Genomic DNA, 27111 nt, shown 5'->3' with positions numbered 1-27111 from the left:
CAATCTAAACTATTTGTGGTAATTTGCGGCATACATTCTGGTTTTGTAAAAACTGCTTTAGTTTGACTGGAAATAAGTGACTTTATTTTGAAAGTCAAAATGCATTTCCTTCTTCTGCGTGAGCTAGACTTAACGTTTCCTACCCTCGTTCGTTTTCTTCAGGTCAGCGAATGGAGTGCATTTCACGATTGTAGAAGAGTTTTGCGTCAATTTAGAGTTTTTAATTACGGATGGTTAGGTGGAGATGGCGGTCGTTTTACTGCAAGCACTTGAGCGGACGGAGTTGAACAAATTACCGAAAGGCATTCAAAACAAGCTAGAGAAGTTTATAACAGATTTGCAGAATGCTAACGAGGCGCTCAAGACGCAGCATGAGCGGCTGAAAGCAGACAGTGGTGGGTAACTTCATCCAGATCAATACAAGTTTTCTGATACCCGTGTCAGTAACAACTGCAGTAGGCTAGAAAAACGTGTTCTGAGTCGACTAACAAGCTAACAGAAATTAAAACTCCCTTCGGCAGAAACTTATTGCTAACATTAGCTACGATGTTACGCTAAAGCTAGCTTTAATGGTCGAAAATGATGCCATTAAGTTTCAGTTACGGTTTTGTAGTAACATGGATACAATTTATTTTAATACAACTAGCCCGAAATGAAAAATAGTTGTCTAACATACCAAATACGTCTTGTAAACGTCAGAATTAAATTAATTTATATACACGACTCTACATTTCCTCGCTACTGATAGCTATAGTGAAATTTCTGCAACCTTTCCATAATATTTATTTACACTGACATATTTATGATTTAAATGCACAGTAGAGTTTATTTACCTTGTGCTTCTGTGTTATTTTGCCTCAAAACTAAATCGGACAGTTTCTGTGAAGCTGACGGCTACTTCATGGGTACTGAGCCATAAGAAGGGCTACCAGGTTGATACAGTAGTGACCTTTGAACTAGAATAAATCAGAGTTAAACTGAACGTCTTCGCGTATAATAAACTTATTTGAGTTTTTACAGCTATATTAATATTTTGATTTATATTGGCAGGAGAACATTTTTAATTTAATCTTAGACTTATGCTATTTGGAGAAAAGAATTGGGCAACTTATATGATTTCGGGGCACACCAAGTTGGTGACCCCTATTTTACAGAAAACTTACATAAAAATAAAGTCTCAACTTCACTTGCCCATAAATCTGCAGTTTGTCAGGTTTTCTCAGCTATTACTGAAAGAAACAAAAGCATATATATGAAGTTAATATCAATATTGGGAGTATTTATTTAGTTTCTTTATCCTTGATGTTTTATCTTTACAGAACAGCAGTATTTTGACATTGAGAAGAGACTGACAGAGAGTCAGGAACAAGTTCTTTCTGCCACAAAAGACCTCAAGGTCCTGAAAGAAGAAAATAAGAAACTTGGTGAGTTAATTTCATTTCCATTTGATATGAATGTCCTCAATCAATAGGATTCTGGGCTAGACCGAGGTGCTGAAACAGTGGATATGCGGCTACATGGTTGTGTCTGGGATCATTTTTAATATTTTTAAACTATTGATGATTTTTGGGATAAAACACAAGCACACGTAACACATGTGGTGCACACTGACTCAATGCTGACTATCTGCTGCAAGCTGCACACTCACCCCCCACATGCAAACATTGTTTACTCCCTCTTGGCCTCCACCTTTTATAAATTTGTCTAAATGCACAAAGACTTGAAAGTGGTAAATAAATATGTTTGCAATACCATAATTTGGGGGAACGTTTTTGCCAGAGGTGTGACCAAGTCACTGCTTTGCAAGTCACAAGTAAGTTGCAAGTCTTTCCAGTCAAGTGTCGAGTCAAGTCCCAAGTCAAAGACAACCAAGTCCAAGTCGAGTCAAAAGTCAATGATGTGGAAGTCCAAGTCAAGTCCAAGTTCTTAACTTTGAATTTTCAAGTCATATTCAAGTCATCTGTCCAGCTTCAATTTAATGATGATGATGATAATAATTAAATTCCAGAAATAAAGTTTCTTAAAGCTTCATTTATTTGCTCAAACAAGCAGAACGTGCAACTGAAACTGATTATAAACAAAGTGCTGCTGCATTTAGCAGAACAAGGTCAAACCCCGAACGAAGAATGATTTATGATTTTTGTCCATGTCGTGCCACTTTTGTGCACAAGTCATCATCAAGTCAACAGATGCAAGTCGATTGAAGTTGCAAGTCATTGGCGTTCAAGTCTGTGTCAAGTCTTAAGTCTTTAGATTTTATCAAGTCACATCAGAAGTCATTAAAATAATGACTCGAGTCCAAGTCATTTGACTCGAGTCCACACCGCTGGTTTTTGCATTTCCAATAAATTGTTTATGTAGAAGAAAAATCGCATCTTACATCAAAATTGCCTCGAAACTCCAAAAAAAAAAAAAAAAAAAACCTGGATCAGAACATTTCAGCTTAGGTTAGGCAGTATGTTTTTACTCTGAAGCTAAATATTAATGTTTTTCTTTTTGCAGAGCTGAACTCCCTGAAGGGGACAGACGGTGAAACCAACGGAGATAAGCTACCACAACAGGTAAATACGTACATCTTAAAACACTTAACTTTTATTATCTTATTTTTATTATTGTAATGCAATTTAAAAGTAGCTTTGTATGCCAGTTTCCAGCAAATCTGTGAAGAAATGTAAATGTTTTGAATAGGTGCTTAAAGAGTCAAATATAATTTGATCCTGAAGTATTTTTATACCTGATTTTTGTTATTTTTTGAGTCCAGTATCCTAATTTTCTGTTTTTGCAGCAATCCAAGGCAAAGTATGAGCTTGAAGCAGAGAGGAGAGAGTTGGCGAGGCTGCTGGAGAAGAAAACGCAGGAGGTGGAGAACCTGACAGGTAACATTTAACTTATTAAAATAGGGTAACAAATTTTTCATGAACATGTACATTTATCTTTTTGTTTATAGTTGCAAAAAGTTTGTCTTCTTGAGTTGTTTTTTTACATAATTTTTATCATCACAGAGGACGTGAAGCGTCTGAATGAGAAACTGACAGACACTAGCAAAATAAAGATGGAGCTCCAGTTGAAACTGGACGATATACAGTCGTCTGCGGCCGCTGCGCAGGTACTATTCAGATGTCATGGAGACCAAAACGGGTTGGGGTGGAAGCACCCAACGAAGCAGTTTCTCGCCTTAGAAAAGTTATTTATGAGAATGTCACTACTTTTGTGTGTTGCAGCATAAAGAGAAACGCATGGAGCAGGAGAAGGAGCTGTTGGAGAAGAAACTCAAGTGGTTGACTGCAGAGCTGCAAACTAAAACTGATGAACTACTAAACACCAACAGGGAGAAAGGCAAAGAAATACTGGATCTACAGGGCAATCTGAAAAGCAGCAGTGAGCAGGTAACACACAATAACGTGATTTTTTCACTGATATTGTTGTTGCTTTTGGGAGAAGTCTCTGTTTAGTCCAAAACCCTCGTGTCTTTTCCTAAAACAGGTGGCCAGGCTGGAAAGTCAGCTCAGTTCCCTGAGGGAAGTCAATGAAAGTCAAAACAAAAGAGCTGAAGACCTCAACAACAAACTGAAACTGGTAAAGTAGAGGAATTAATTTAGTCTTAGTTAGGGCTGGGCGATATGGCCTAAAACCAATATCACGATATATTGAGGATTTCACCTCGATAACAATAAATGGATGATAACTACAGGTATGCACAGAAACAAGAGTTGTCCACTAGATGGAGCTGTCACGTGTATTACATTGAGTCACATTTTTACGTGACTCAAGGTGGTGCAGCTTCTTAAAGGGACATGAACGTTGTCAACCTACACACATCTTTTCATTTCTTTATTATCAAATTTATTCACAATAAGAGTCAGAAATTTCGATAACGATACATTTTCTATTTATTGTCCGTCCTAGGCTTGGTTCTGTTCTTATATAAAGAAAAGTTTACATGTATGCTGATTAATAAAAGGCCTCAACTTATTAAAATAATTCCCAGAATATTATCAGGAATTTCAACACTATGAGGGGATTTTGTTTTTTCTCTTAAACTTGACATTCTTAAAACTGCTGCTTTATTTCTGTCCAAACTGTTCTCAACATTTAATGCTTTGAGTTTTCCACCTGGAATGGTTTTCAGTTAACAGAGAAGACTTGTTAAAAAAAATAAATTTATTTGGTTTGTTTTCAAATTAGAATGTTTATTTCGAACATATAAAAAGAAAATAATAGAATAAAAACCAACATGATAATCAAAATATGCAAATAGAAAAAAATACTTTGAATAAAATTTAAATATCCAACTGACTAAAATAAATACTGAAGATGATCAGTTAGCCAATTTGGAAATACTTTTTTAATTTTAAACACTGCTTTAAAACTTTTGAGGTTCGCATTTCAAAAGCATCATACACTGACATTGGTATAATTTCTGAAATAGAAATTCTGTAGAAGTTGTCTGATTTTGAGACAGTCTAATGTCACTGAAAGTAAATGTGTGAATAAAAAGTCTGATTCTCTTTGTCTCTATAGGCAAAAGAGGAGCAGATTGCGATGGAGGAGAAATTTCGCATTGAACTCAATGCTCACATCAAACTATCTTCACTCTATAAGGTTATGGTCTGCTTGACTTATATCTGTTTTTTTTCCGATTTTTTTCACAAGAACTATTTCGTTTGGATGCTTGTCTCCTGACTTTGATACCGCTTACCTTCCTATAGGGGGCAGCGACGGACACGGAGACCAAGAACCAAGAATTGAACAGAGCAGTGGAAGAGCTCAGTAAGCTGGTTAAAGAAACTGGAGAAGGTAGGACTTCAGTAACAAGTCGTCTTTTAGAAAAGCTGTAAATGTGCAGACCAGCATGTTGTTAATTAATGCTGCTGTTTTAACCTTCACCAGTGTTTGCCATTAAAATTAAATGTATTATTAATGAGTTACGTGTGCGTGACTGCAGCCTTCCGTGTGATGATTTGTGTTTTTGTTTTTGCAGCCAATAAGTCTTTAGAGAAGAAGGTTTCAGAGGCAGAGGAGCTAAAAACACGACTTGAAGCAGATCTAAGAGAGAAGATAAAGAAAATGGAGAAGGAGCTGGAAAATGCTACAACAAAGGCTGCAGGCAAAGGCTGCTGTAAGAAAAAACACTTTTTTTTAATGATTGTCTTGTTTAAATAAGTCTCATCTGTTGTTCTCTGCTGCAGGTGTTCCTTCTCTTTCTGAGGAGCAGTTGGACTCCATGTGTCCGTCAGCAGCAGCCATCGCTGCGATTGTTAAGCCTGGCATGAAGTTCTTTGATGTGAGTTCAGTTGGGATTACCATCGTTTCTGATTTTGTTCATAAACTTTAAAGGCCTACTTTGCAACTTTTTCATATTTTTTTAAATCATTTTCTTGAGCCATTATATGCTAAAAGGACTCTTTACAGACATGCCGGCCCTGGAGTCTGCTCCCAGCACGTGATTCCTGCATGTTTTAGATCATGAACACAGCTGATTTGTTTGATTTAGTGATGAAGGCTGGGGAGACATTTCAGCAGGTGGATTAGTTGATGGATGCTAAAGTGAAATCACAGCGAGGGGGTGCTAAAAGCTAGCCAAACTGCATAGTTTCCCTTTAATGCTAGTTTGACATTTGGACACTTACTGGGAATGGAAATTCATATTAGTTGTAAACAATTGGTCCATAAAATAAATTTTGGATTTCTGCAATGTTGTTGTTTTCAGTGTTTTTCCCTCTTTCTCTGTGTTTAGCTATATAATGCATATGCTGAGTGTCAGACGCAGCTGCACCTTGAGAAGCAGGAGACCAGGAGAGTGAGCAGGGTCCTGGATGAGATTGTCCAGGAGGTGGAGTCTAAAGCTCCTGTCCTCAGGCACCAGCGAGAGGAGTATGAGAGCATGCAGAGGTCGATGGCCTCTCTGTGCAACAAACTGGAACAAGCTCGAACTGTCAGTTAATAGTTTTATCCACATGTTGACCTTGGGTCATGATGAGTGACCTGTAAAGGTTTAATGCTGATTAAATTTTGGTCCTCAGGAGATCTACGGTTTGCAGAAAGAGAAGGAAGAGGCCAAGCAGAGCCGTGATGCCTTGGAGAGGGACAAACTGAGGACTGAGAGACTGCTAGAGGACACGTCGACTCAGGTTTATGAAATAATTCTAATAACGGAGAAAAATGCAGAGCTGTGGTTCAGAAGTTCTTACTCGTGCATTTTTGTTTGATTCAGCTGTGTACACTTCTGGTTGAGCTGGAGGAAGCCAGAGGTAACCAGGTGAGAAAAGATGATGGCAGCTCTGCCGACATCTCCAGCACTTCTGAGGTCATCAGTTCGAGCCAGCTGTCGTTCCGCAGTGTGGCGGAGCTCCAGAGCCAGAATCAAACTTTGTTAGGGAGACTAAGGGAGCTGGAGGAGGAGAAGGACCGAGAGCAGAGCAGAGTGACATCCGCACGGTAAAAAATGACTTCACTGAGTTTTATTTCTTACATTTAGAAATGTGTGAAATGACAGTTGATGTGTTCTAAGAGCAAAGAGGATCCAGAGAGTGGCCTGGCCTCAACGTGGTGTTTGAAAATCCTCACATGCAGCACTCACTGCTGCTGCTGTTTCAGTAAATGAGATGGGGGAAGGGGAAAGATTGGGCAGGAGCTTTGACACGCAGTACAACACAGCCATGTCACATACGTGTGAGACAAAAACAGCATTTCAGTCTCAGACATTTTTATTCAGAATGTTGGCACAGCTTATTTGGATTTTTTTCACAACATTGTCATAAAACTTTCCTTACAGTAAGCTTTAATATTAAAGAAGTTGTAAAGATAAAATTTCTGTTTGTGAATTTTTCCAGCATAACAGAGCTGGAGTCCCTTGTGGATAAGCTCCAGAAGGAGGCAGAGCATCTGAGAGAGCAGAGGAACCAGCAGAAACAGCTGGCTGACTCCAACGCCAGGCAAAGAGACATGTTTAAGACTCTGCTGACTCAGAGCACAGGCTTCAGCCTGCCACCTCAAGGTGATGCTTTTAAAAGCTCTACCTTAATGCTGACATTTGATAAACCAGATAGGATCACGTTTTTGTTTTTGTTTTTTAGGCCAAGACTCTTCCCATCCCACACCTGATCGTCCCTCAGCTCCAGCCACTCGCTCTACTCCTCAGAGAGCTGCTGCTGCAGAGTCGGCTCAAACTAAAGCTGCTCTAAAACAGGTAAAACAAGCATTCAGCTCTGCAAATGCCTGGTGAAAATATCGATTCTTTATTTGGAAATGAATTTGTGCTTTTTCAGCTGAACGACGCCTTCACCCTGTATAAGAAAGAGAAGGCAGAGAACGACCGAATGCTGAATGAAACGAACGACCGGCTGCAGAGGCAGCTGACTGAAATGCGCTCCAGCCACGCCAAGCTGACCTCTCAGCTGGAGTTCAGTAACAAGAGGTAAAGATTCACTTTAGTTACAGTTTCCACAACTAGTTAGTCTTCCTGTAAATGGTTCTGATTTCTTCTGCTCTTTGATTTCAGATATGAGATTCTGCAAGAGACCGTGTCAGCATACCGTAGAGAGATCTCCGCCCTGCAGGACAGGAACCAAAAAATGGCTGCAACAGCTCAACAACACGAGCACATCATCCACACCATGAGCCAGGACCTGAGGCAGGCAACCGAGAAACTGTCACTAGAAGAGGTGAGATGGAAGAATAATAGTGAAGAACTATTAACTCACTCACTGCCAGCCATTTCCTGATCACTAACGGCCTTCGCTGCCAGCGTTTCTCACTGTTTTTACTGTTTTTTTAAGAGTCACAAAACATTGAGCGCTAGCATGATGTCGATGCCAAAACAAAGAGGAGACTCACCTCTCACATCAGGAAGAAGCCGCGTGTTTCGAGCGTTATCCGTTCTTTCATAATCCGTTGTCGAATTGTGTTCGGCAGACGCTTTTCCGGTTCGCGCCTCACTTTTTTTATAGGAACTGCCCAAAACGATCTCCTAACACATGGATGTGTTGCTTCCTCATCATGTGATCTGTGACGTATGCGGATGAAGATCGGCTTCAGGGCTGAGATGTTTGTTCTCTCAGCGCGGGGGCTCGTTCCGATGCTCAAACAGTAAAAAAATGCAAATGACGACTTTAGTCGTCATTGGCAATGAATGAGTTAAAAAAAAAAACAAGAACATTACAGAACCTAACTTTCATCATGCAGTAACCTTCTTCACACAGGCTCTAATGTTTTGGAATAAAGATGTTCCTGCTATTTTGGTTCTACAAATAAATATAATGAGTAGTGGTTAACGGACTTAATTTACTTAAAACCAGCTCAGTCTGAACTAAAGCTTCACAAACTCAAATCGTTTTTGGACAACGCGATCACATGATCGTCATAGCTTAGTTTTTTTTTTGTAGCACTCCTGAAGGACCCAGGATCTGTTAACTATTTTAGACATCCATTTCCTGTGTTAAACCAGCTGCAGACGGCGCTGGAAGAGGGAGGAGGGACATCGGTACTGGAACTGAGTCCAGCTGACAGAGCAGCACATTATTTTCCCATTTTTTTCCCCTTACTACTCCTGCTACCACAGCTAAATCTTGTCTCTCAGCACCGTGGGTGAGTGACAGAGGGAGAGAGAGGCTGATTCTCCAGCAGCAGAACTGGGTTTATGATAATAACACTAAGTGGACTTAAAAGCACAACGTCTCTTGCAGGTCTGTTGGACATTACCAACGTGACGAAAAACACATGTCCTGTGTGTTTCTCACTGTGTTTGCCCCTCTCGTAGTTGAAATGCGTTTCCCAAACTGCTCCCATTCGCTCAAGCGGCATAAACGCGCACGCTCATTACAACCTCGCTCCCGTTCTGCTCACACAACAGAACTGCAGCCTCAGTGAGATAGAAAATCTTGTTTGTGCAAATCAGCACTTGATACTGGAGCAATCCAGCTGTTGGTTATGTGTACCAACCCTGCTTATGGATCAAGTCAGGTTGCTTGTTGATGTGATTATTTATTTATTTGAATCAAGAAGAAGAGATTAAATTATTACAAAAGGAAAGGAAAGACGTACCAGACGAGGCTGAAGTTAGTTCCTTTTTTGAGTTCCAGAGTCAGAAAGGGCAATTCCAACAAATATTTCCACTTCCCGAGCATCTTTACTCTGCTCTAATTATAAATTTACAAGACTGAGACTCTTCTAACCTGGACTAAGTTATTCTGCACTAATGGCACCATAATGACTTTAGTTCAAAAGAACATAGAAAACATTAAACAAGGGAGAGATTTTATTATTTTTAATGTTTTTATGGTGTGATTTAAATGACTATAGTGTGAATAATGTGTTGAACCCTGATTTGAAGAAAATCATGAATCAAACTGAAGTGCCAGTTTACCCTAGAAAAAAACATCACTATTGAATCTTTTCCTAAAATTGTTCAGCCCTATTTTGGACACTCCAAAGCTGATAAATCAGCATTGTGATAAGTCTGCAAAGGTGGTTTCCAATAGGAAATAATTTGTCACCCGGGTTTGGATTACGGGGGATTCTTCTGAGTGGAGAGGACACAGAGGGCTGATCGTTGATGCGCTCCAGCTGCACCCTGCGCACAGCCACACTAACATTCTCAAAGGGACGCCACCCAAAAAATATATAATTAACACGCAATCGTTTATGCCTGATTCAGCAGAGCGGAGCTCATCACCTCATTGGTGTGGCCGCTCGGCGCATACTCCACTATTTTTGCGTCATTAGTTCCCTTTGATCTGCTTAATTCAAAGGTAACTCATGGGGTGAAAATATAGGAAGCCTTTTCTGTAGAATTCAGAAGAGATGCAGGAAGATCAGAGACAGGACAGGAAAATAGTCAAATAAAAAAGAAAACTAAACAAATGGTTTGAAAATGAAAATGTAGGTAGATTTATCCCACTACACTTTATTAACTGTATACAACAATAATTTATAAGCATGTAATATTTATATATTTGATACAAATCAGATCACCTTAAAACTCAGACCCACACCCAGAGCTGTATCAAGGCACTTTGGGGGCCAAGGTGAGATACACCCCCACCCCACCCCTAAATCACGGGCTCCCCTGGAAGCCTCTGTGTGATTCGTACCCTGTTTGTCGTTATTCTCCCCCTCATTTGAATAAAAGATTTGACTTGCTTTGTATTCATTCTTGTTCATTTCATAATTTGATCTTTTTTTTCTGTAGGTGCGTGTAGAGAATCTGACTAAAGAGAGAGACATGCTAAAGCAGGCCGAGTCTCGACTCAGTCAGGAGAGAGAAGCCATGCTGGCTGAGCAACGGAACCAGAACCTGCTTCTTTCTAACCTGAAGACCATACAGGTACTTTATCTACTGTTTAATCTTAAACAGATTTCATATCTAGAATGTATTTTCTCATCTTTTCATTATTTTCCTTCTTAATTTTGTCATAAATGTCCAGTTGACTATGGAGCATACAGAAACCGAGTCTCGCCAGAGACTTGACAACAAAATAAAACAACTGGAGGCAGAACTGACTTCAATGAAAACCAAGCTGGAACAGGAAGTTACTCAGAGACATGCTCTTGGGCGCATAATGGATGTAAGTACAAAACCTTTTTATTTATATACTTCAATATTCGTTGGAACAGCGTGGATTCAGTCTACAGATACTGTCTTCTAGTCACACTATAATCTCTCTGTTGCTTCCTTCTTTTCTGTAGTCACAGTTGTTGGAAGCAAAGAAGAAGCTGGAGACCCAGAACACCTTGCTGCAGAAGACCAAAGAGCTGCTGCGTGGCTCTGAACAGCAGGTGGCGACACTGAAAACCCAGCTGACTTCTGCTTCCTCCTCTGATGCTGCCGTGTCCTCCAGCAACACGACCACCCCAGCCACCAGATCCGCTGCCCTCCGAGCACCACTGAGAGGTAAACAGCACAACAGTCTGTGTGTATTTGTAGAGGAACCCTTAGAAAATCTGTAAAAATGTGAACGTTTTTAAAGTTAATCACCATCTTTTCTCCAACAGTGCGCTCTCCAGTTCCAGCAGCTTCTCAGCAGCCCAGCCAGTCAGATCAGGAGCTCTCTGAGATCAAAGGTCTCCTGAAAAGTGCTGAGGAACAAAACACTGAGCTAGCAGAGCAGCTGAAGAATGCTAATGCCACAGTTGAACAGTACCGAGCTGTGGTACTGACTCTAGAAGACAGTCTGAAGAAAGAGAAGGAGGTATTACTCTGTAAATGAATGAAATGCTCATTTTGGTTTTTAGCCTTACATAACTGATCATAAACACTTTCACTCACTGTTTTCTGTCTTTTAGTCGCGTTCTCCTTTGGAGGTCCGACTGAAGGAGTCAGAGGAGGTGCAGAAACAGCTGGAGAAGAGAATTTTAGAGTTGGAAAAGAAGAAGCAGGAGGAGAAAGAGGAGAACAGGAAGGCTGTGGAGGCTGTGGAGAAACAAGTAAGACACAAACAAAGACTGTTTGATGTTTCAGTGGTTTGTTTATAATATATTAATATTTAAATCTGCAAAACAAGCCAGCTTTCAAACACGGTCACAGACATCTCAACCCTACCATTGGCTATCAACCCTAGGCCACGCCCCCTGATATTGGAATGCCTATTGTCACAGTTAACGAGAGAGCACCAACCATCCATATCCACAAACTTGTAGCTTTTCGGCGAAAATCGCCGTTTTTGAAGCCAAATGTGGCATTCATATGAATCGTGTAGATCCAGTGAGTTTTTTTTTTTTTTGGGGGGGGGGGGGGGGGGGTGTCTTCTATCCGATTTCAGCGATGAGCTTCAGTCACTCTCATGAGAATCAGTTAGAGTAAGGAGGGAGGACTCCTCTTGTTCAAAAACAATCTTTGTTCTAGTGTGTTAGTCACATATCATCTTTGACCAATCACAGAGACAGCACGCTGCAGACGACGAGGCAGCAGCGGCGTTCACAGTCAGTATGAGTGCTGTCGCTTTAACTCCTCGCAGTGGTTTTGAGCTTAGAGTTTGCCAAATCGAGCAAAATCACCACTAAATAACAGTTTTCTGTCAAGGACTTTAGCAGATTTACCTGTATATAATTTTCCAGAGGTTCGTCATGTTTTTTCTTTTTTGTTTTGGAATTGAGCTTGGAGTAAACATTGCCAGTATCTAATTCCAACAGATTATTGTAGCAACAAGAAGTATATAAATGTCAGAGCAGGTTACTACAATCCCCACAGGTGCAAATCTGCAGCATGACAGATTGGGGTGGTGTCACTTTTTTCACACCCTCCGAGTTTGCAGGTATGAAACACCAGTCGCCATTTTTTTAAAAGTCCAAACGTATTTTGTTGTCCGTGACGTCCAATGGTGTTTTTCTTTTTTGGGACTCTGGTGGTTTGTCCTAAAGATGAAGTGGTAGCAGCAGACTGTTTCTGCTTCTCTGATATTATTGAATGGTAAACCTCTCACACCAGTGGTGTTCTGTTGTGAAATGCGCAAGTACGTAATGAATGGAGACTCCAGGTACAAGGGGAAGTGCGGCAGTTTGGTGAGGCGGACAACCGGATGGTCTAATAGTTGCTTTCATTCCAAGTCGTGCTATTGGCTGAAGCTTTTAGACAAATGCGACAGAACCACTTCGTTTTTTTAAATCTCAACAATATATTTATAGCTTTACTATATTAGAACGTTAAGAGGCATGAAAAAAAGTTTTAAGCTAGCTTTTTTTGCAGATTTGTAGCTTTAACATATTTCTGTGATAGGATTATAAATCTTACCGTGATTAAATTGATCACCTAATACATGATATAGATGCTTGCATGATGTTTGATGCTGGTGCATTTGTCAAGGTCTGTGAGCTGCAGAGGAGTCTGAAGGCCAGCCAGGCAGATCAGCAGGAGGCGCTGGAGAGGGCTGCTGCTGCCGTCACTAAGGAGCAGAAAGCCACACAGGACAGCCTGTTGCAGGTTCTCACTCACTCCTCACGTTATCTCTTAAACCCTGTTTTCCACATCTTTGCCACAATGAGACCTCTTTGTTTTCCCGCCAGACTAAGCTAGCTGGAGAGGCACAGGGCAAGTATGAGCGAGAGTTGATGCTACATGCTGCTGACGTGGAAGCTTTGCAGCAGTTGAAGAAAACATCCCAGCAAGGAGCTGCGCACAAGAGGGAGTTGGAAGAAGAACTGAAGAAGACAACAGCTCTCCTGCAAGAGAAAACCGCAGCCTGGACCACAACAGAGAGACAACTGAAGGTAGCACTGCATTTTAAAAGCCACTACTGTGATAGTTAAACTGATTTCACATGAACTGATATAACAAACTTTGCTTTGATTGTTTCCAGGAGGAGGTTTCCAATCTGAGTCGCCGCTGTGATGAGCTGGGAAAGCAGAACGCTCTCCTGCACCAGCAGATGGATGAAATGGCTTTGAGGAGTCGCCAGCTGCAGCAGCAGCAACAACAACAGCTGCAGAATCTGGACCTGTCATTTAGTGAGGAGGGGAAAACCACTGAACAGATTATGGAGATACTCAGGTAGAACATATACCAATGCAAAAGCATATGTTCAAATGTTCATTCAGCTGTTTGGTTTTGACAATTTAACCACAGGTAAGACACAAAGCTTTTTTTTTTGTTTTGTTGTAGATTTGTTCGGCGGGAGAAGGAGATTGCTGTGGCTCAGTATGAGGCATCTGAAGGAGAAGCCCAACGTCACAAACAGCGAGTCGAACACCAAGACCGACAGCTGAAGGAGCTACAGGAAGCTCTGAATGCTGAGAGGGCGAAGATGCAAGTATGTGACAGAAGAATGAAGAACTAGAAATAATAATAATATTTACGTTCATATTTCTAAATTAATCACTGAAATTCACATTTTTAATTCCAGTAGACTTGAATCTTTATCTTTTAATTTAAAAATCATATTTCTGCTTATTTTAATCTGTATGGCCTCACTGTATTCCTCAGGAAACAACAAAGATGCTAGCCGAGCAACAGGAGCAGCTGAAGAAGCTGGAAACCATCGGTGCTATGCAAGAAACTAACCGTATGCTGAATGTGGAAAGAGATAAACTACAACAGGAGCTTCAGCAGGCTCAGGCAAAAGTATTGCTCATGTCTGCATGAAACCATAAAGAGCCTCACGTTAACTTTTGTTTCCAGTGTGTTAACCAAAGTTTGCTGCCCCTCTTTCTGCCTCTGTAAGGTGACAAAGCTCCAGACAGACATCGGACCGCTGCATAAGTCCATGTCTAAACTGTCAGAGATAAATGGCTCCCTGCAGGCTGATAAGAGGCTGCTAGAAGATGATGTCAAACGATGGAAAGCCAAAGTGCAAGTATGTAGAAGACAACAGTTTGAACTGGAGGATCTTAGAGATTTATGTTTTCTTTGGACATTTTGATGATTATTTTCTTACCTGAAAAGTCCCAAATGCCTGGAAAGTCTGCAGATTCACATCTGATTAATGTGTGAACAAAGAAATTGCGCTATAATACTTAAACTTTTTTTTTTTTTTTTTTCCTGTGTCCTGTCTGGCTGTGAAGCAAACAGAATTGATGTCTGAATGCTGGTGACAATCCTTACAGATTTACTCTCAGGTGGAGCATCAAAGCGTCTGCTTTTAATGTCACGCCTGATACTTAAAACTTTATTGTTATTGTTTTTGAATGCTTTGTAATTCCGACCAGACACGGAGACAGAGGTGAAAGAGAAAGGATGAGACAAAAGAAAGGGGGTGTTCCACAAAAATAAATAATCAATGATGAACAAGAGTCTACTTCTAGACCTGCAGACAGAGAAAACCAAACAAATGAAAAAAGGGACACACAGCAATACAACAAGAGCAAACTATCACTGTGTCAACCTGATGAGGAAATAAAAAATCAACATTGTTTTACTGAACAATCACGATAATAAATCACAGTGCATTAAGTACCGACCACAGCCTTAAGACGTGTTGAAAATGCCCTAGTCCATACTTATGAGAGCACCATGTGAGCACCTGTGTGTGTACACGCGATGTGTAGGAGAAGGAAGGAGCTCCAAGTCCCAGAGATCAGCCGGCAGAGTCCCGGGAGATAACAGCGGCAAGCCCACAGGCCCGCCTGCAGCCTCCCATCCCCAAGCCGGCTGGGCCCGGGACCCGGCGCCCCGGGACCCAGGGGCAACCAGCCCCGCCGGGGGCCCAACAGAGCCCAGGGACTCGGATCCCACCAGTCAGCCACCGGGATCAACCAGACAGATGCCAAAAATCTTAAACCCCCCGAACTGCAGAGCCGCGAACCCTCAGGCAAACCAAGGCACCACACTCGGCAGCAAATGTGGCAGGGGGAGGGGAGGCGAAGATGTGTAGCAGCACAGGAAGACCCGGGAGAGGGGAGGAGTCCAAGACCCCACCTGACATACACAGTCATACACAAACACAGTCACACACTCCTTCCCTCATGCTCACACATATACATACAACTGGAGACTTACAAAAGTTAATGCTAGACACCCACTCACGCTCCCCATACACACCCTATTCACTCTGGTCCTGGTACTGCTGCACAAAGGGTACAACCATCACCGGTTCCCAGAGTTGGCCCCTTTCTGCTGGGGTGATGATGGGCAGGCCAACGCTGAGCAAAGCAACCCACCCCTTCAGACTCCAACCAGGTGGCCATAATATTTTCATTTTGCATAAAAAATAAAAAAGACCTATTCTTTTAATTATATGACAGTACAGAGTAAGACCATCACTTTTACAGATTTCTAAAAAAAAGTCATACATTTTTCCTGATAGGAGGAAAACTCCAGATTGTAGGTTTAATATTAAAGATCAGGGAGTTTCACCCTTTAACCAGATTTTCTGATTGCTTTAACAGCAGCTGGTTAACCAGCAGAAAGATGGCGATGTTGAGGAAAAACAGAAACTTGCAGCTGAAAAAGAGGCTAATCTAAAACGCATCGCACAGCTAGCTGAAGAAACTGCCAAGCTGAAGACTGAGCTGGCCAGGTAAAATTTATGCTAACACACACACACACACTCAAAGTTTAATGAGGTCTTTTCTTGTTCCTTTTCTTAAGTTTGTACCTTAATGTTATGATTTAAGACCTAGAAATGCAAGTTCTAGATGTTTTAACAGCATCATATGTTCTCTGTGAATCAGGTCCAATGCCAGCAGCAATTCAGCTCAGTCCCAGCTACAAGGTCTAAGAGACTCTGTGACCTGCTTAACATCAGAAAGAGACACGCTAAAGAAAGACATAGAAGCTAAAAATAACGACATTCTGGAGAAGAACAGGACCATCACTCAGGTGAAGAAGATCGGACGTCGCTACAAGACTCAGTACGATGAGCTCAAAGTCCAGCATGACAAGGTGTGACTGCAGTTCTGCAAACAGTTTGGTGAGAAAAAATTAAGAACAAAAGAAGTAAAGTTTTGTTTGTGTGTGTGTTCCAGCTGGTCAGCGAAACGGCTGCTAAAACAGGAAGTGAGGCAGCACCGAGCCAGGAGTCACAGCAGGAGCTGAACAAAGTGCAGGAGGAGCTCAAAAAAACCCAAGAGGAGCTGAACACCTTGAAAGAGGAGGTGCAGAAAAAACAGGAGGAGGTGAGTTTGGAAACTGTTGTAGCTAAACTGTTTAGCTCAACAAACCTAAAAAATAAAGCTAAAATAGTGAATTGATTATAAATCCAATGAAAATCTGGTTAAAATGTTGCCTGTTAAGTGTTTAAGTCGTAGAACTTTCTTACACGAGCTACAAAAGATTTGAGAACACCAGTGGAAAACTATTGGTGTGCTGATTTGTTTCATCAGGCCCAGAAGTCCCTTCAGGAGCTAGAAGTGGCTCGGAAAGAAAACCAGCAGGCAAAGGAAAAGCTCCAAGACGTCCAGAACCAGCTGACACAGGTACGTCAGGCAGGATAAGTCGGGGGAGCTCCAGTTTTTAGTGCTGCAGTAGCTTGTCCTTTATCGGTAAGGTAATATATTACAACAGTGATGTTGAGAAAAAGCATATTAACATTATGCATTTTTACCTGTTTTCTCTCAGGTTCAGTCTCAGTTATCGCAGACCCAAACTCAACTGCAGCAAAGCCAGAACCAGCTGACCCAGAGTCAAAAAGAGCTTCAGCAGGCCAAGAACCACACGCTGCAGGTATAACTTACATTAACTGTACGTTTTATTTATGGGGATTATTTTCCTAATCCCTTTTTTTGCAATGGACTTGACCGACTGCAAACTGAAGCAACATGAACTTCTTTTCAATTTATAGTTGCAAAACCAGTTCAAATCGTCCCAGTCTCAGATCCTGGCTCGTCAGCGGGAGCTTCAGCAGGCTAAAGAAGCTCTCCAACAGAACCTTGCTAAACAGAAGGAGCTCCAGCAAACCAACCAGACCAGCCAACAGAGCCTGAACCAGGAAGTGAATGATCTGAAGGCTGCTCTGAGCCAAGCCGAAAACAAAGTGAGAAACATTTCTTTTTACATGTATTTTATCTGCAGATACTTTATTGATTATTTGTGTGACAAAAATATTTTAAAGCTTCAGGTAATGTTTGTCGTCTCTAACAGGTGACTGAGCTGCAAGGCCAGCTGGACAACGTGCAGAAGGTTAGGAGAAAAATCTGAACAGATCTGTGTAAAATCGTGCTTCTTTACTTCATAACGCGATTCTTTCTTTGCAATTATCTGTTAATGATTTCTCAGACTGTTGTTGAGCGCGAAGCAGACATCGATCGCCTCCAGGAGCAGCTAACTGAAGCTAAACAGGCTCTTGAGGCTAACCAAGCTGCACAGGCCAACCAGAACCAGAGTTCCCAGTCAGCCCAGGCCAGTGATGCTAATCAGGCACTACAAGATGAGCTGACAAAACTCAGACAGGAGGTACAGAGTCTAAATCCAGTGTGAATTTTATTCAGCTCTGTTTTCCTCCTGCAGTTGGTAAAAGTCACACAGAAACGTTTTCTTTCCCCCCAGCTGTCTGAAAGCAGAAGCAGAGAGGAGCAGCTCAGACAGCAGATGGCTGAAAAAGAGGAGAAGACCAAGAAAGCCATCATGGGAGCCAAAGTTAAAATCGGCCAAGTAAACAGTGAGTCAATACTCACAACAGAAGACATTCTGCCTCCAGCTGAGGGGCAGATGGATCAGTTACGGATTTGGTTTTGAACCTGTACCTGGGTTTTTACCTGTAGGTGCTAAGGAGAAGCTCAGTCAGGAGGTGGAAGAACTGAAACAGAGTAAGGAGGAGCTGGAGGTGAGAATGAATGCCCTCAAGTCTCAGTATGAAGGAAGACTTGTACGATTGGACCGAGAGCTGAGAGAGCTGAAGGAGACGCACGTCCACGCCGACCAGAGAGAAGAAGCTCAGGACCAGAGTGGAGCCAGGGTACGGGACTCACTAACATAGACCTAACCGGGTATAAAAACATGACGCCAAGGACTTAGGAGCATAAAAACTGCTGAGTTTAAAATCAAAACAATCTAAAGAGAAAATATTTCCTCTTTTTATATTTGAATTTAAATAAATCTTTTCTACAACAAATAGAATCAGGTTTTAAGTGTTTGAAAGAATCAGATAACCACCTTGTTTGTGGCTTTTGTTGAAGTAAATATTCTGTATTCTGTGTTTTTTAAAAAACACATTTTTGTTTACTTTCTGCTATTTCTTCCTGGTAGAATGATTTTATTCATAACAGTTTTAATACATTTTATTTTCCCGGACGACAACTTAATGTTGAAATTCCGTCACTTGAGTCTCCTGGATTATCTCCTGATATGATACCGTTTTCTCTGACGTTTCCTGTCATTCTCTCTTGTTAGACGGGCGACCAGGCCAGAGCTTCAGACCAGAGGCAGATTTCTTTGATCAGTCCTGCACAAGAAAGGGGAAGGTAACAACAGCACCACAGACCTTTATGAATGGTAGCAAGTTTTTTTTAGAGAAGCTGAGAATGTAAACAACAGTACTAAAATAGTATTTATGAGTTTTCACTCATTCTTCATCAGCTCCAGCATCTCTGAGCCTCCCACTGCAAACATTCGACCCACCCAAAGTACTCCATCACCTAGCAACAAGCCAAGCCCCTCTACTGGTAGCAAAGCGACTCCCCGCGCCAGCATTAGACCTATGGTTACCCCGGCAACCATCCCCATGCCAACACCTACAGCCACAGTTATGCCAACTACACAGACGGAGAGCCAGGAGGGTAAGAATGACAAGATGTCAGTGTCACGGTGTGTGATGTTATCAGAAGGAAACGTTTTTATCTTTGTAGCTCTGATGAGTACAGGAGCATCAGTACACTCCACCAGCTCGACTCTTGGAGGCGCTCCTGCCTCCATAGCTCAACCAACCAGCACTCAGACCACAGCTTTTGTTCAGCCCACTCAGCAACAGACAGCCAATCAGGACGTAGGCTCCAGCATGGAGGCGGAGCGTCCAACAACCTCCTGCTCTTTGATTGGTTCAGGTGAGGAGGACTTTACACTATTCCTATCAAATATGTCGCCACATTATTGTTTGTTCTAGATTCCTGTCTGTGTTAACCGTTGGGGGTGTGTTTGGTGTGACTGAGACAGGTTCAAAGAGGAATCGAGTTAATGAGGAGGAGGAGGAGGAAGGTAGACCGGAGAGTTCCAACACACCTCCAGCCACTAAAAAACTGCGACTAAGGCCCAAAATAACTATCCAGGTAAAAACAAACACAATCATGTACAGAAATACTAAATTCCTTATATTAGAAACAAGAATAATAGGACAGCATGTAGATCAGTGAACCTCAACAGGCAGCCTGTGGGCCACATCCGGCCCCCAACCCTTTGGGCCCTAATGTCCCCCAATTGGGGGACTTTGAAATTTAGCAGCAAAATGGTTGTCCCGAATATCAATAAGTATTGTCAAGCTGCACCTCACCTACAATCAAAAGACAGATCAGAAATCCTGCTTCATGTGATTGTTTTGGCCACATTTCGGTCTGTAACGCTGCTAAAAATCTGATTGTACACACACTATCCACCCATTATGATGCTAAAACCCTGCTGATTAAAAAAAAAAAACTCTACACTTTGTACAGCTAATGTCAAGATGAAAAATCAATCAAAATGATACGAAGGTAATCCAAAAAACACCTTGTGGGTACAGAAATAAGCTCATTTAAGTGTGTGAATGTCATTTTTGAGCTGTGGGCCAATCAGGAATAGAGAAAATGCATTTTCTACTTTGTTTCTAAGTCAAATGAAACAGAGAAGCTGCCTTTAATCAGAATGACTACAAAGTCATAGCTCTGATTTATCTTATTTTACCTGCAGCAGTTTATAAGATGTCTATTTTTGCGCTGTCCACTATATTACTGCGTAATTGCTATGTTTTGACAAAACGCTATTAGCATAGGAAGAAAGCAACACATGTACAAGTACAATATTTAACCGGTTGCAGATCTACCAACCTGTATGCATTTTGCGTAGCCAGTATGCAATTTGGCATCTATTTACGCTGGTACGACTCACCCCTACGCAAAAAGCTGCGGATACGTGAGTTGAGTTCTGTGGCAGATACAGTGGGGCAAAAAAGTATTTAGTCAGCCACCGATTGTGCAAGTTCTCCCACTTAAAATGATGACATAGGTAAGTAATTTACATCATAGGTACACTTCAACTGTGAGAAACAGAATGTGAAAAAAAAATCCATGAATTCACATGGCAAGATGTTTAAAGAATTTATTTGTAAATCAGGGTGGAAAATAAGTATTTGGTCACTTCAAACAAGGAAAATCTCTGGCTCTCACAGACCTGTAACGTCTTTAAGAAGCTTTTCTGTCCTCCACTCGTTACCTGTATTAATGGCACCTGTTTGAAGTCATTATCTGTATAAAAGACACCTGTCCACAGCCTCAAACAGTCAGACTCCAAACTCCACTATGGCCAAGACCAAAGAGCTTTCGAAGGACACCAGGAAAATAATTGTAGACCTGCACCAGACTGGGAAGAGTGAATCTACAATAGGCAAGCAGCTTGGTGTGAAAAAATCAACTGTGGGAGCAATTATCAGAAAATGGAAGACATACAAGACCACTGATAATCTCCCTCGATCTGGGGCTCCACGCAAGATCTCATCCTGTGGGATCAAAATGATCATGAGAACGGTGAGCAAGAATCCCAGAACCACATGGGGGGACCTGGTGAATGACCTGCAGAGAGCTGGGACCACAGTAACAAAGGTCACCATCAGTAACACACTACAACAGCAGGGAATCAAATCCTGCAGTGCCAGACGTGTTCCGCTGCTGAAGCCAGTGCATGTCCAGGCCCGTCTGAAGTTTGCCAGAGAGCACATGGATGATACAGCAGAGGATTGGGAGAATGTCATGAGGTCAGATGAAACCAAAGTAGAACTTTTTGGTATAAACTCAACTCGTCGTGTTTGGAGGAAGAAGAATACTGAGTTGCATCCCAAGAACACCATACCTACTGTGAAGCATGGGGGTGGGAACATCATGCTTTGGGGCTGTTTTTCTGCTAAGGGGACAGGATGACTGACCTGTGTTAAGGACAGAATGAATGGGGCCATGTATCGTGAGATTCTGAGCCAAAACCTCCTTCCATCAGTGAGAGCTTTGAAGATGAAACGTGGCTGGGTCTTCCAACACGACAATGATCCCAAACACACTGCCCGGGCAACAAAGGAGTGGCTCCGTAAGAAGCATTTGAAAGTCCTGGAGTGGCCTAGGCAGTCTCTAGACCTCAACCCCATAGAAAATCTGTGGAGGGAGTTGAAAGTCCGTGTTGCTCGGCGACAGCCCCAAAACATCACTGCTCTCAGAAGATCTGCATGGAGGAATGGGCCAAAATACCAGCTACTGTGTGTGCAAACCTGGTAAAGACCTATAGTAATCGTTTGACCTCTGTTATTGCCAACAAAGGTTATGTTACAAAGTATTGAGTTGAATTTTTGTTATTGACCAAATACTTATTTTTCACCCTGATTTACAAATAAATTCTTTAAAAATCCTGTCATGTGAATTCATGGATTTTTTTTTCACATTCTGTTTCTCACAGTTGAAGTGTACCTATAATGTAAATTACTGACCTCTGTCATCATTTTAAGTGGGAGAACTTGCACAATCGGTGGCTGACTAAATACTTTTTTGTCCCACTGTATATACTGTATATATATATATATATATATATATATATATATATATATATATATATATATATATATATATATATATATATATATATATATATATATATATATGCATATTTGACTTCTGATAGACTAATAATTTAACTTTATTTTAGAAGACCATCTGGCTGTCATGATGTCTGCTGGAAAACGCTGGCCCTTGAACAAATTTAGTTGAGGTCCCCTGATGTAAAGTGTAAAACACTTTAAATTAAAACTGACTGCTAAGTCAGGAATTCCAAACGATCAGAGGTTTTCAGTTTTTGCCAGTTTCTTCAAATTTGGGAGAGGTGGTTTGGAGGATTTGTCCTGATATAAAAACACAGAAGAAGACTGTAGCTTTTAAAAATGTATTTCTGACTCTAGAAGCTTGCTTTTGGTAAATCATCACTATTTAATAGAAATTCCATCTTTTGGTATCTCCTTTTGTTTTTACAGATGGCGGGTGATGAGGATTTAGAGGGAGAGCTGAGGGATGTTGAGGAACAACCAAATGTACCTGATGACAGTCGGGTCAGTTCCTAGTGAATGAGGAGTAAATGGTTGAAGGATCTGTTTGTGATTTTAGTGACATTACTGTTCAGGTGTTTGGGACAGGTCTCTAATGAGGCTCCACACTAGATGGTACTGTTTTTCTGATTGATTTGTGTTGTGTCATGTTTTTCTTTTGGCAGGAGCTTCCTGAAGAGGATTTTCCGGTCTTAGCAGCAGACCTAGATGAGGAGGAGGAGGAGGAGGGGGGTGTTTCTCAGTCCGTCCCTTCTGATCAAGGCTCTCAGGCCTCTGCTGTAACTCGGGATCTCATTGTGATTGACACGGACTGTGAGAGCCCTGACAGTAAAGAGGAGGTCCAAAAGCAGGAAGATGAAGAGGAGGAGGAAGAAGAGGAAGAGGAGGAAGAAGAAGAGCAGGTCTTTCTCCTTCATGAAGACATTTTCTTTTCTTTAAATTTTATTTTCAGCTGTTAAATAAGTGTTTTCTGCCTCCTTCAGTTGAGGGAGGAAGAGGATGACGATGATGATGATGCAGACAGTGGGATGAAAGGAGGAGATGAGAGTAATGAGAGTAGGGAAGCTGAAGAGGGACAAGAGGAACCTTCAGAAGGCACAAACACAGAGGAGAATGTAAGCGGAGCGTCCTCTGGGTCTCAGCGCCTCTCTGAGCCGACGCACAGCGGTGAGTCCCAACTCAACTGTGAGTTCACACTCTTAAAACAGCTAAATGACTCCATCAACTCTTTCAGGAGAAAGCAGCACTGGTGTTTTGGAGTGCGACCCCCCCAGAGACTCCATTCAACTCCCCCTTATGTCCTCCTCTGCACACTCTCCATCCTCTTCCTCCCTCGCACCGCGCCTGCCACACACACGCAGACCGCCTCATGCTCTCCCGCCTCGGCTCTACATCCAAGCTCCTGCTCCTGAACTGGGACCCCCCCACACACAGGTAAAACCAGTTCATTCTCAGAGTTACTCACAGCCAGAGTTCCACTCAGGTGTGTTAACTTTTCAACAGATACTTTTACTAAAACTATCTGAACACATTTAGATCAGTAACTAAAAGTATGTAAATGCATCTTTGGCTTCTGGATCAATGAAAAATGTTTATAATTAGAACATTCCTCCAATAATAATGATGTTTGTCAATCAGAGACAGTCGTCTCAGCTGCGTAGACCATCATCAGGACGTGGACCCCAACTTACTCCTGGATTAGCCCCCATGGTAAGAACTACTTTCATGTTTTAAACTTATATCTGCTGAAACTGATAACATGCTAGGGCTGGGCGATATGGCCTAAAGTCAATATCACCATATAATGAGGATTTCACCTGGATAACGATAAATGGACGATACGATAACAAGGTTATCTTTCATTCAGCCATAGCATTTTGACCTCATACCCAGCGTGTTGAGGAAATCTGTGAGTGTTCTGGTGTTTCTGGTTCCAGGATTATAAATATTTATAAATAAAATATCCTCTGTATCCTGTGGATGGTTGGGTTGAGAATCTGTGGATTGGAGTTAGTTCCTGTATCAGGTCCCATCACAGAAGGATCCGTGGATTCAAAAAACCAATATTGGTTTTTCTCAGTTAGCAGATTTTCCCAGTAGACAATGTTATCAACTCTTATTTACCTGTACTTAGTCATAATTTGTGTGTGTGTGTTGTTTGCAGCCTTTTTTTGATGATGATGACAGAATGGTTCCCAGTACTCCCACTCTGGTTGTTCCACACCGCACTGACGGCTTTGCTGAAGCAATAAAGTAAGACACACACACACACACACTACAGTTCATGCTGGCCGATTTTGAATTGGTGTGTTGTCATGCTGTTGCTAGACAAAATCATGTTATTATGGACTGTGAAGAACCTCCAAGACGGTGTCTGAGGGTTTCAGTCTACTTGTGACTCTTGACTTTGTGTGTTTGGTCTCATCAGCTCTCCCCAGGTAGCTGGTCTGTCCACCAGGTTCAGGTTTGGACCTCCAGAAGATTTACTGCAGCAAGCATCAGCTTCACACTCTGACCTGGGGCAACTGGCCTCTCAAGGAGGTGCAACCACTGGCACAAACACCCATAATGGCTTCTCTAACCGTTTTTCTAATCTGTAGTTTTAAGTCTTGATTTTTTTTATTCATTTGTGTGTAGGTCTGGGAATGTATGAGTCTCCTCTTTTCCTGGCTGCTCACGATGAGGATGGTGGAGGAAGGAGTGTTCCTACCACACCCTTGCAGGTGGCTGCACCAGGTAAGACACATTACCTTTCTGTAGAAACCCTGGAGGACAACGGGAGTGATGACAAAGAAAAATAACTACCAGCTCTGTCCTTTAGTGACGGTCTTCACAGAGTCTGTGCCTTCAGACAGCTGTGACAATATGGCTTCACAGTCAGTTCCCATGGTAACTGCTTCCACTGGAGTTCCTGCTTCAGGAGATGATGGAGATGAGGTCTTTATGGAGCCAGAAGGAGATGGGTGAGTATGTCCATCAGGGTTAGATATTCTGTTTATTTATTTTTTGTTTTATTTCTTTTTCTTTTCATTAAGACATTTTTATGTGATAAACACAGCTGTCTGACCATCCTGGAGCTACCTCCTATCTTTATGTGTGTGTGCGTCTGTATATGTCTGCAGCGCGGATGTAGAATCCTCTTTGGATGGTCAGGCGGAGTTGGAGTCAAGAGGACAGCAAAGTGATGATGCAGTACTTCCTTCCACCAGCCAAGATCCTGGTAATGAACTTTTACTGATAGGTTTTAGAACCTGGATTAGCATATTTTAAATTCCTCTAGACATCAGTTATTATGCCGTTTTGTGTCTTTCCCGAGAAAAGGCTCTTCTACATTCTGTCCCTTTTGCAGAAATAGAGCGATTTAAACTCATGTCTGTTTTGAAAAAGTTTGATCTGATCATGACAAGGGTTGGACATTGGAACCAGGACTAACTGTCAGTTTTTCCCCAGAATCGTAAAAAGTTTTTTATTTCAAATCCTAGTTTTGATTACAAGTCCGCCACCTGGAAGAAGGATCTGCGACCGATCGTGAAAAAAAAAAACACGTTATCTGCAAATTCAGATTAACGCCTTTCAGAGCTGATCATACCAGCTGTCTCCGTGAGAGAAATGAGGTGATGTAAACTTAACCATCCTGCAGCGCTGAGGAAGCTCATTAAAATGAGTTTGGCGCACTGCAGAAATAAAAACGCATACGGAGCTTCAACAGTTAAACAGCCGCTCACCAACACTCGTCTGTGTGAACGTGACCATCAGAAGGCTGAGCAGATAACCTGTAAACTAATGAAAGTCAGCATGTTAGATTAGCCTTTCTCTGTGGTGGACCAGACCGGGTGCTGCCCACCAGGAGCCGATATGGATAATAATATTAATAAAGTTAAGTTTTGCTTTTATGAACTATTTAGTCTGAGTTTTAACTATTTAAATCTGTTAGATTGTTACTGACAGCAGCTACATTTAGGTTTCAGTTTCCCTTCTGACTGAATCGCTGCTGCAGCATGTAGGTGTAGACTCTCAGTCATCCTGGACATGATCATCCAGAGAGTTTTAGAAGAAAGCAGCTGGACTTTTCTGGTTACCTTGAAGACATTTTGCACCTCATCCTAGAGGCCTCTTCAGTTCCCATTCTTTGGTTGTGAGTTGTGGTCAGAAACAAACACATTGATTGTGCTTTTTCTTCCTTTCTTAAAATGTTTTTGTCTAAATTAATGTGATGTTCATTGAATTAAAATTCATGCTGAAGTTCAGATTATTATATATATCAAGTAAGGCTAATTTAAAACATGTAATGTTTTTGGATTCTGCCTCTTGAAAGAATCGGAACTGGAATCAATCAAATTCAAGTGATGCCCAACCCTAAATTTGTGGCTAAACTTTGTAACTGAAATGAAAGTTACATCTGTACATTCTTCTTATGGTTATTATTTGTAGACACCAGCAGTGTTGTTCTGCGCCGCACAGTGACCAGTCAGCCTCTGATAAGTAGCCTGTCAGGCAGAGGAGCCAGAGGAGGGAGGTTATTCAGCCGCAGAGGTGAGGAACAAATCTGGACTTTTCCTCTCCTAGAGAACAGAATCCTGTCACTCGCAGGGGAATCATGAAGTAGTTTATTGTAGGACAGCAAGCAGCTTATAACATAAACAAAAAGTCCATTTAACATTAACAACCAGTCATCATCGGTGATCTCTTTCTCTTTGCATTTTAGGACCTTTTTCCAGAGGTGGAAGAGGAGGCGGCCTGGGTAGAGGAGGCAATGCTCAATGATGATGTCATCAATAAAGTATCGTTTAATCATTAAGACAACAACACACTGTCCAGAGTCCAGAGTTCATTTTGTATGGATTAGGTTTAAGGTTTTACATAATGCTCCTTAAAGTCTAGTTTTTGTATTCTAGTTTTGTTCTGTTTGTTCTGGTGTTTCTGTTGTTTTTAGGAATAAAGTGAAACAACAAAAAGCAGCGCTGTTGTGATATCATTAACA

General features: G+C 41.6%; 1 protein-coding gene across 2 annotated transcripts; it reads left to right on the top strand.

Moving 5' to 3' along the window:
- The first annotated feature begins 133 nt into the window (after positions 1 to 133).
- Positions 134 to 27088, top strand: tpra (translocated promoter region a, nuclear basket protein). Of its 2 annotated transcripts, none has more exons than XM_054738442.2 (55): positions 134 to 395; positions 1320 to 1424; positions 2503 to 2561; positions 2786 to 2876; positions 3003 to 3106; positions 3222 to 3386; positions 3484 to 3576; positions 4522 to 4602; positions 4710 to 4797; positions 4982 to 5119; positions 5190 to 5284; positions 5738 to 5935; positions 6024 to 6131; positions 6215 to 6438; positions 6834 to 6997; positions 7077 to 7189; positions 7269 to 7417; positions 7502 to 7664; positions 10190 to 10324; positions 10425 to 10565; positions 10687 to 10891; positions 10993 to 11189; positions 11284 to 11424; positions 12800 to 12916; positions 13000 to 13203; positions 13293 to 13483; positions 13595 to 13742; positions 13916 to 14053; positions 14154 to 14285; positions 15820 to 15947; positions 16102 to 16312; positions 16396 to 16545; positions 16753 to 16845; positions 16988 to 17092; positions 17211 to 17402; positions 17510 to 17548; positions 17645 to 17821; positions 17915 to 18026; positions 18130 to 18323; positions 18758 to 18828; positions 18944 to 19143; positions 19213 to 19407; positions 19517 to 19629; positions 22560 to 22634; positions 22796 to 23032; positions 23114 to 23297; positions 23365 to 23564; positions 23769 to 23840; positions 24295 to 24383; positions 24559 to 24671; positions 24768 to 24866; positions 24952 to 25093; positions 25253 to 25350; positions 26562 to 26663; positions 26836 to 27088. In XM_054738442.2, the coding sequence occupies exons 1-55, from the start codon at positions 245 to 247 to the stop codon at positions 26892 to 26894; spliced, it is 7488 nt and encodes a 2495-aa protein (XP_054594417.1). In that variant the 5' UTR covers positions 134 to 244; the 3' UTR covers positions 26895 to 27088. The 2 variants fall into 2 exon arrangements, with proteins under 2 accessions (XP_054594417.1, XP_015812744.1); XM_015957258.3 differs by having other exon boundaries at positions 135 to 395; positions 15817 to 15947.
- Positions 27089 to 27111: the final 23 nt, after the last annotated feature.

Source organism: Nothobranchius furzeri, chromosome 11 (genome assembly GCF_043380555.1).
Source record: "Nothobranchius furzeri strain GRZ-AD chromosome 11, NfurGRZ-RIMD1, whole genome shotgun sequence".
NCBI lineage: Eukaryota > Metazoa > Chordata > Actinopteri > Cyprinodontiformes > Nothobranchiidae > Nothobranchius > Nothobranchius furzeri.
The sequence above is the reverse complement of the archived record's forward strand: the minus strand, read 5'-3'. Positions and strand labels throughout refer to the sequence as shown.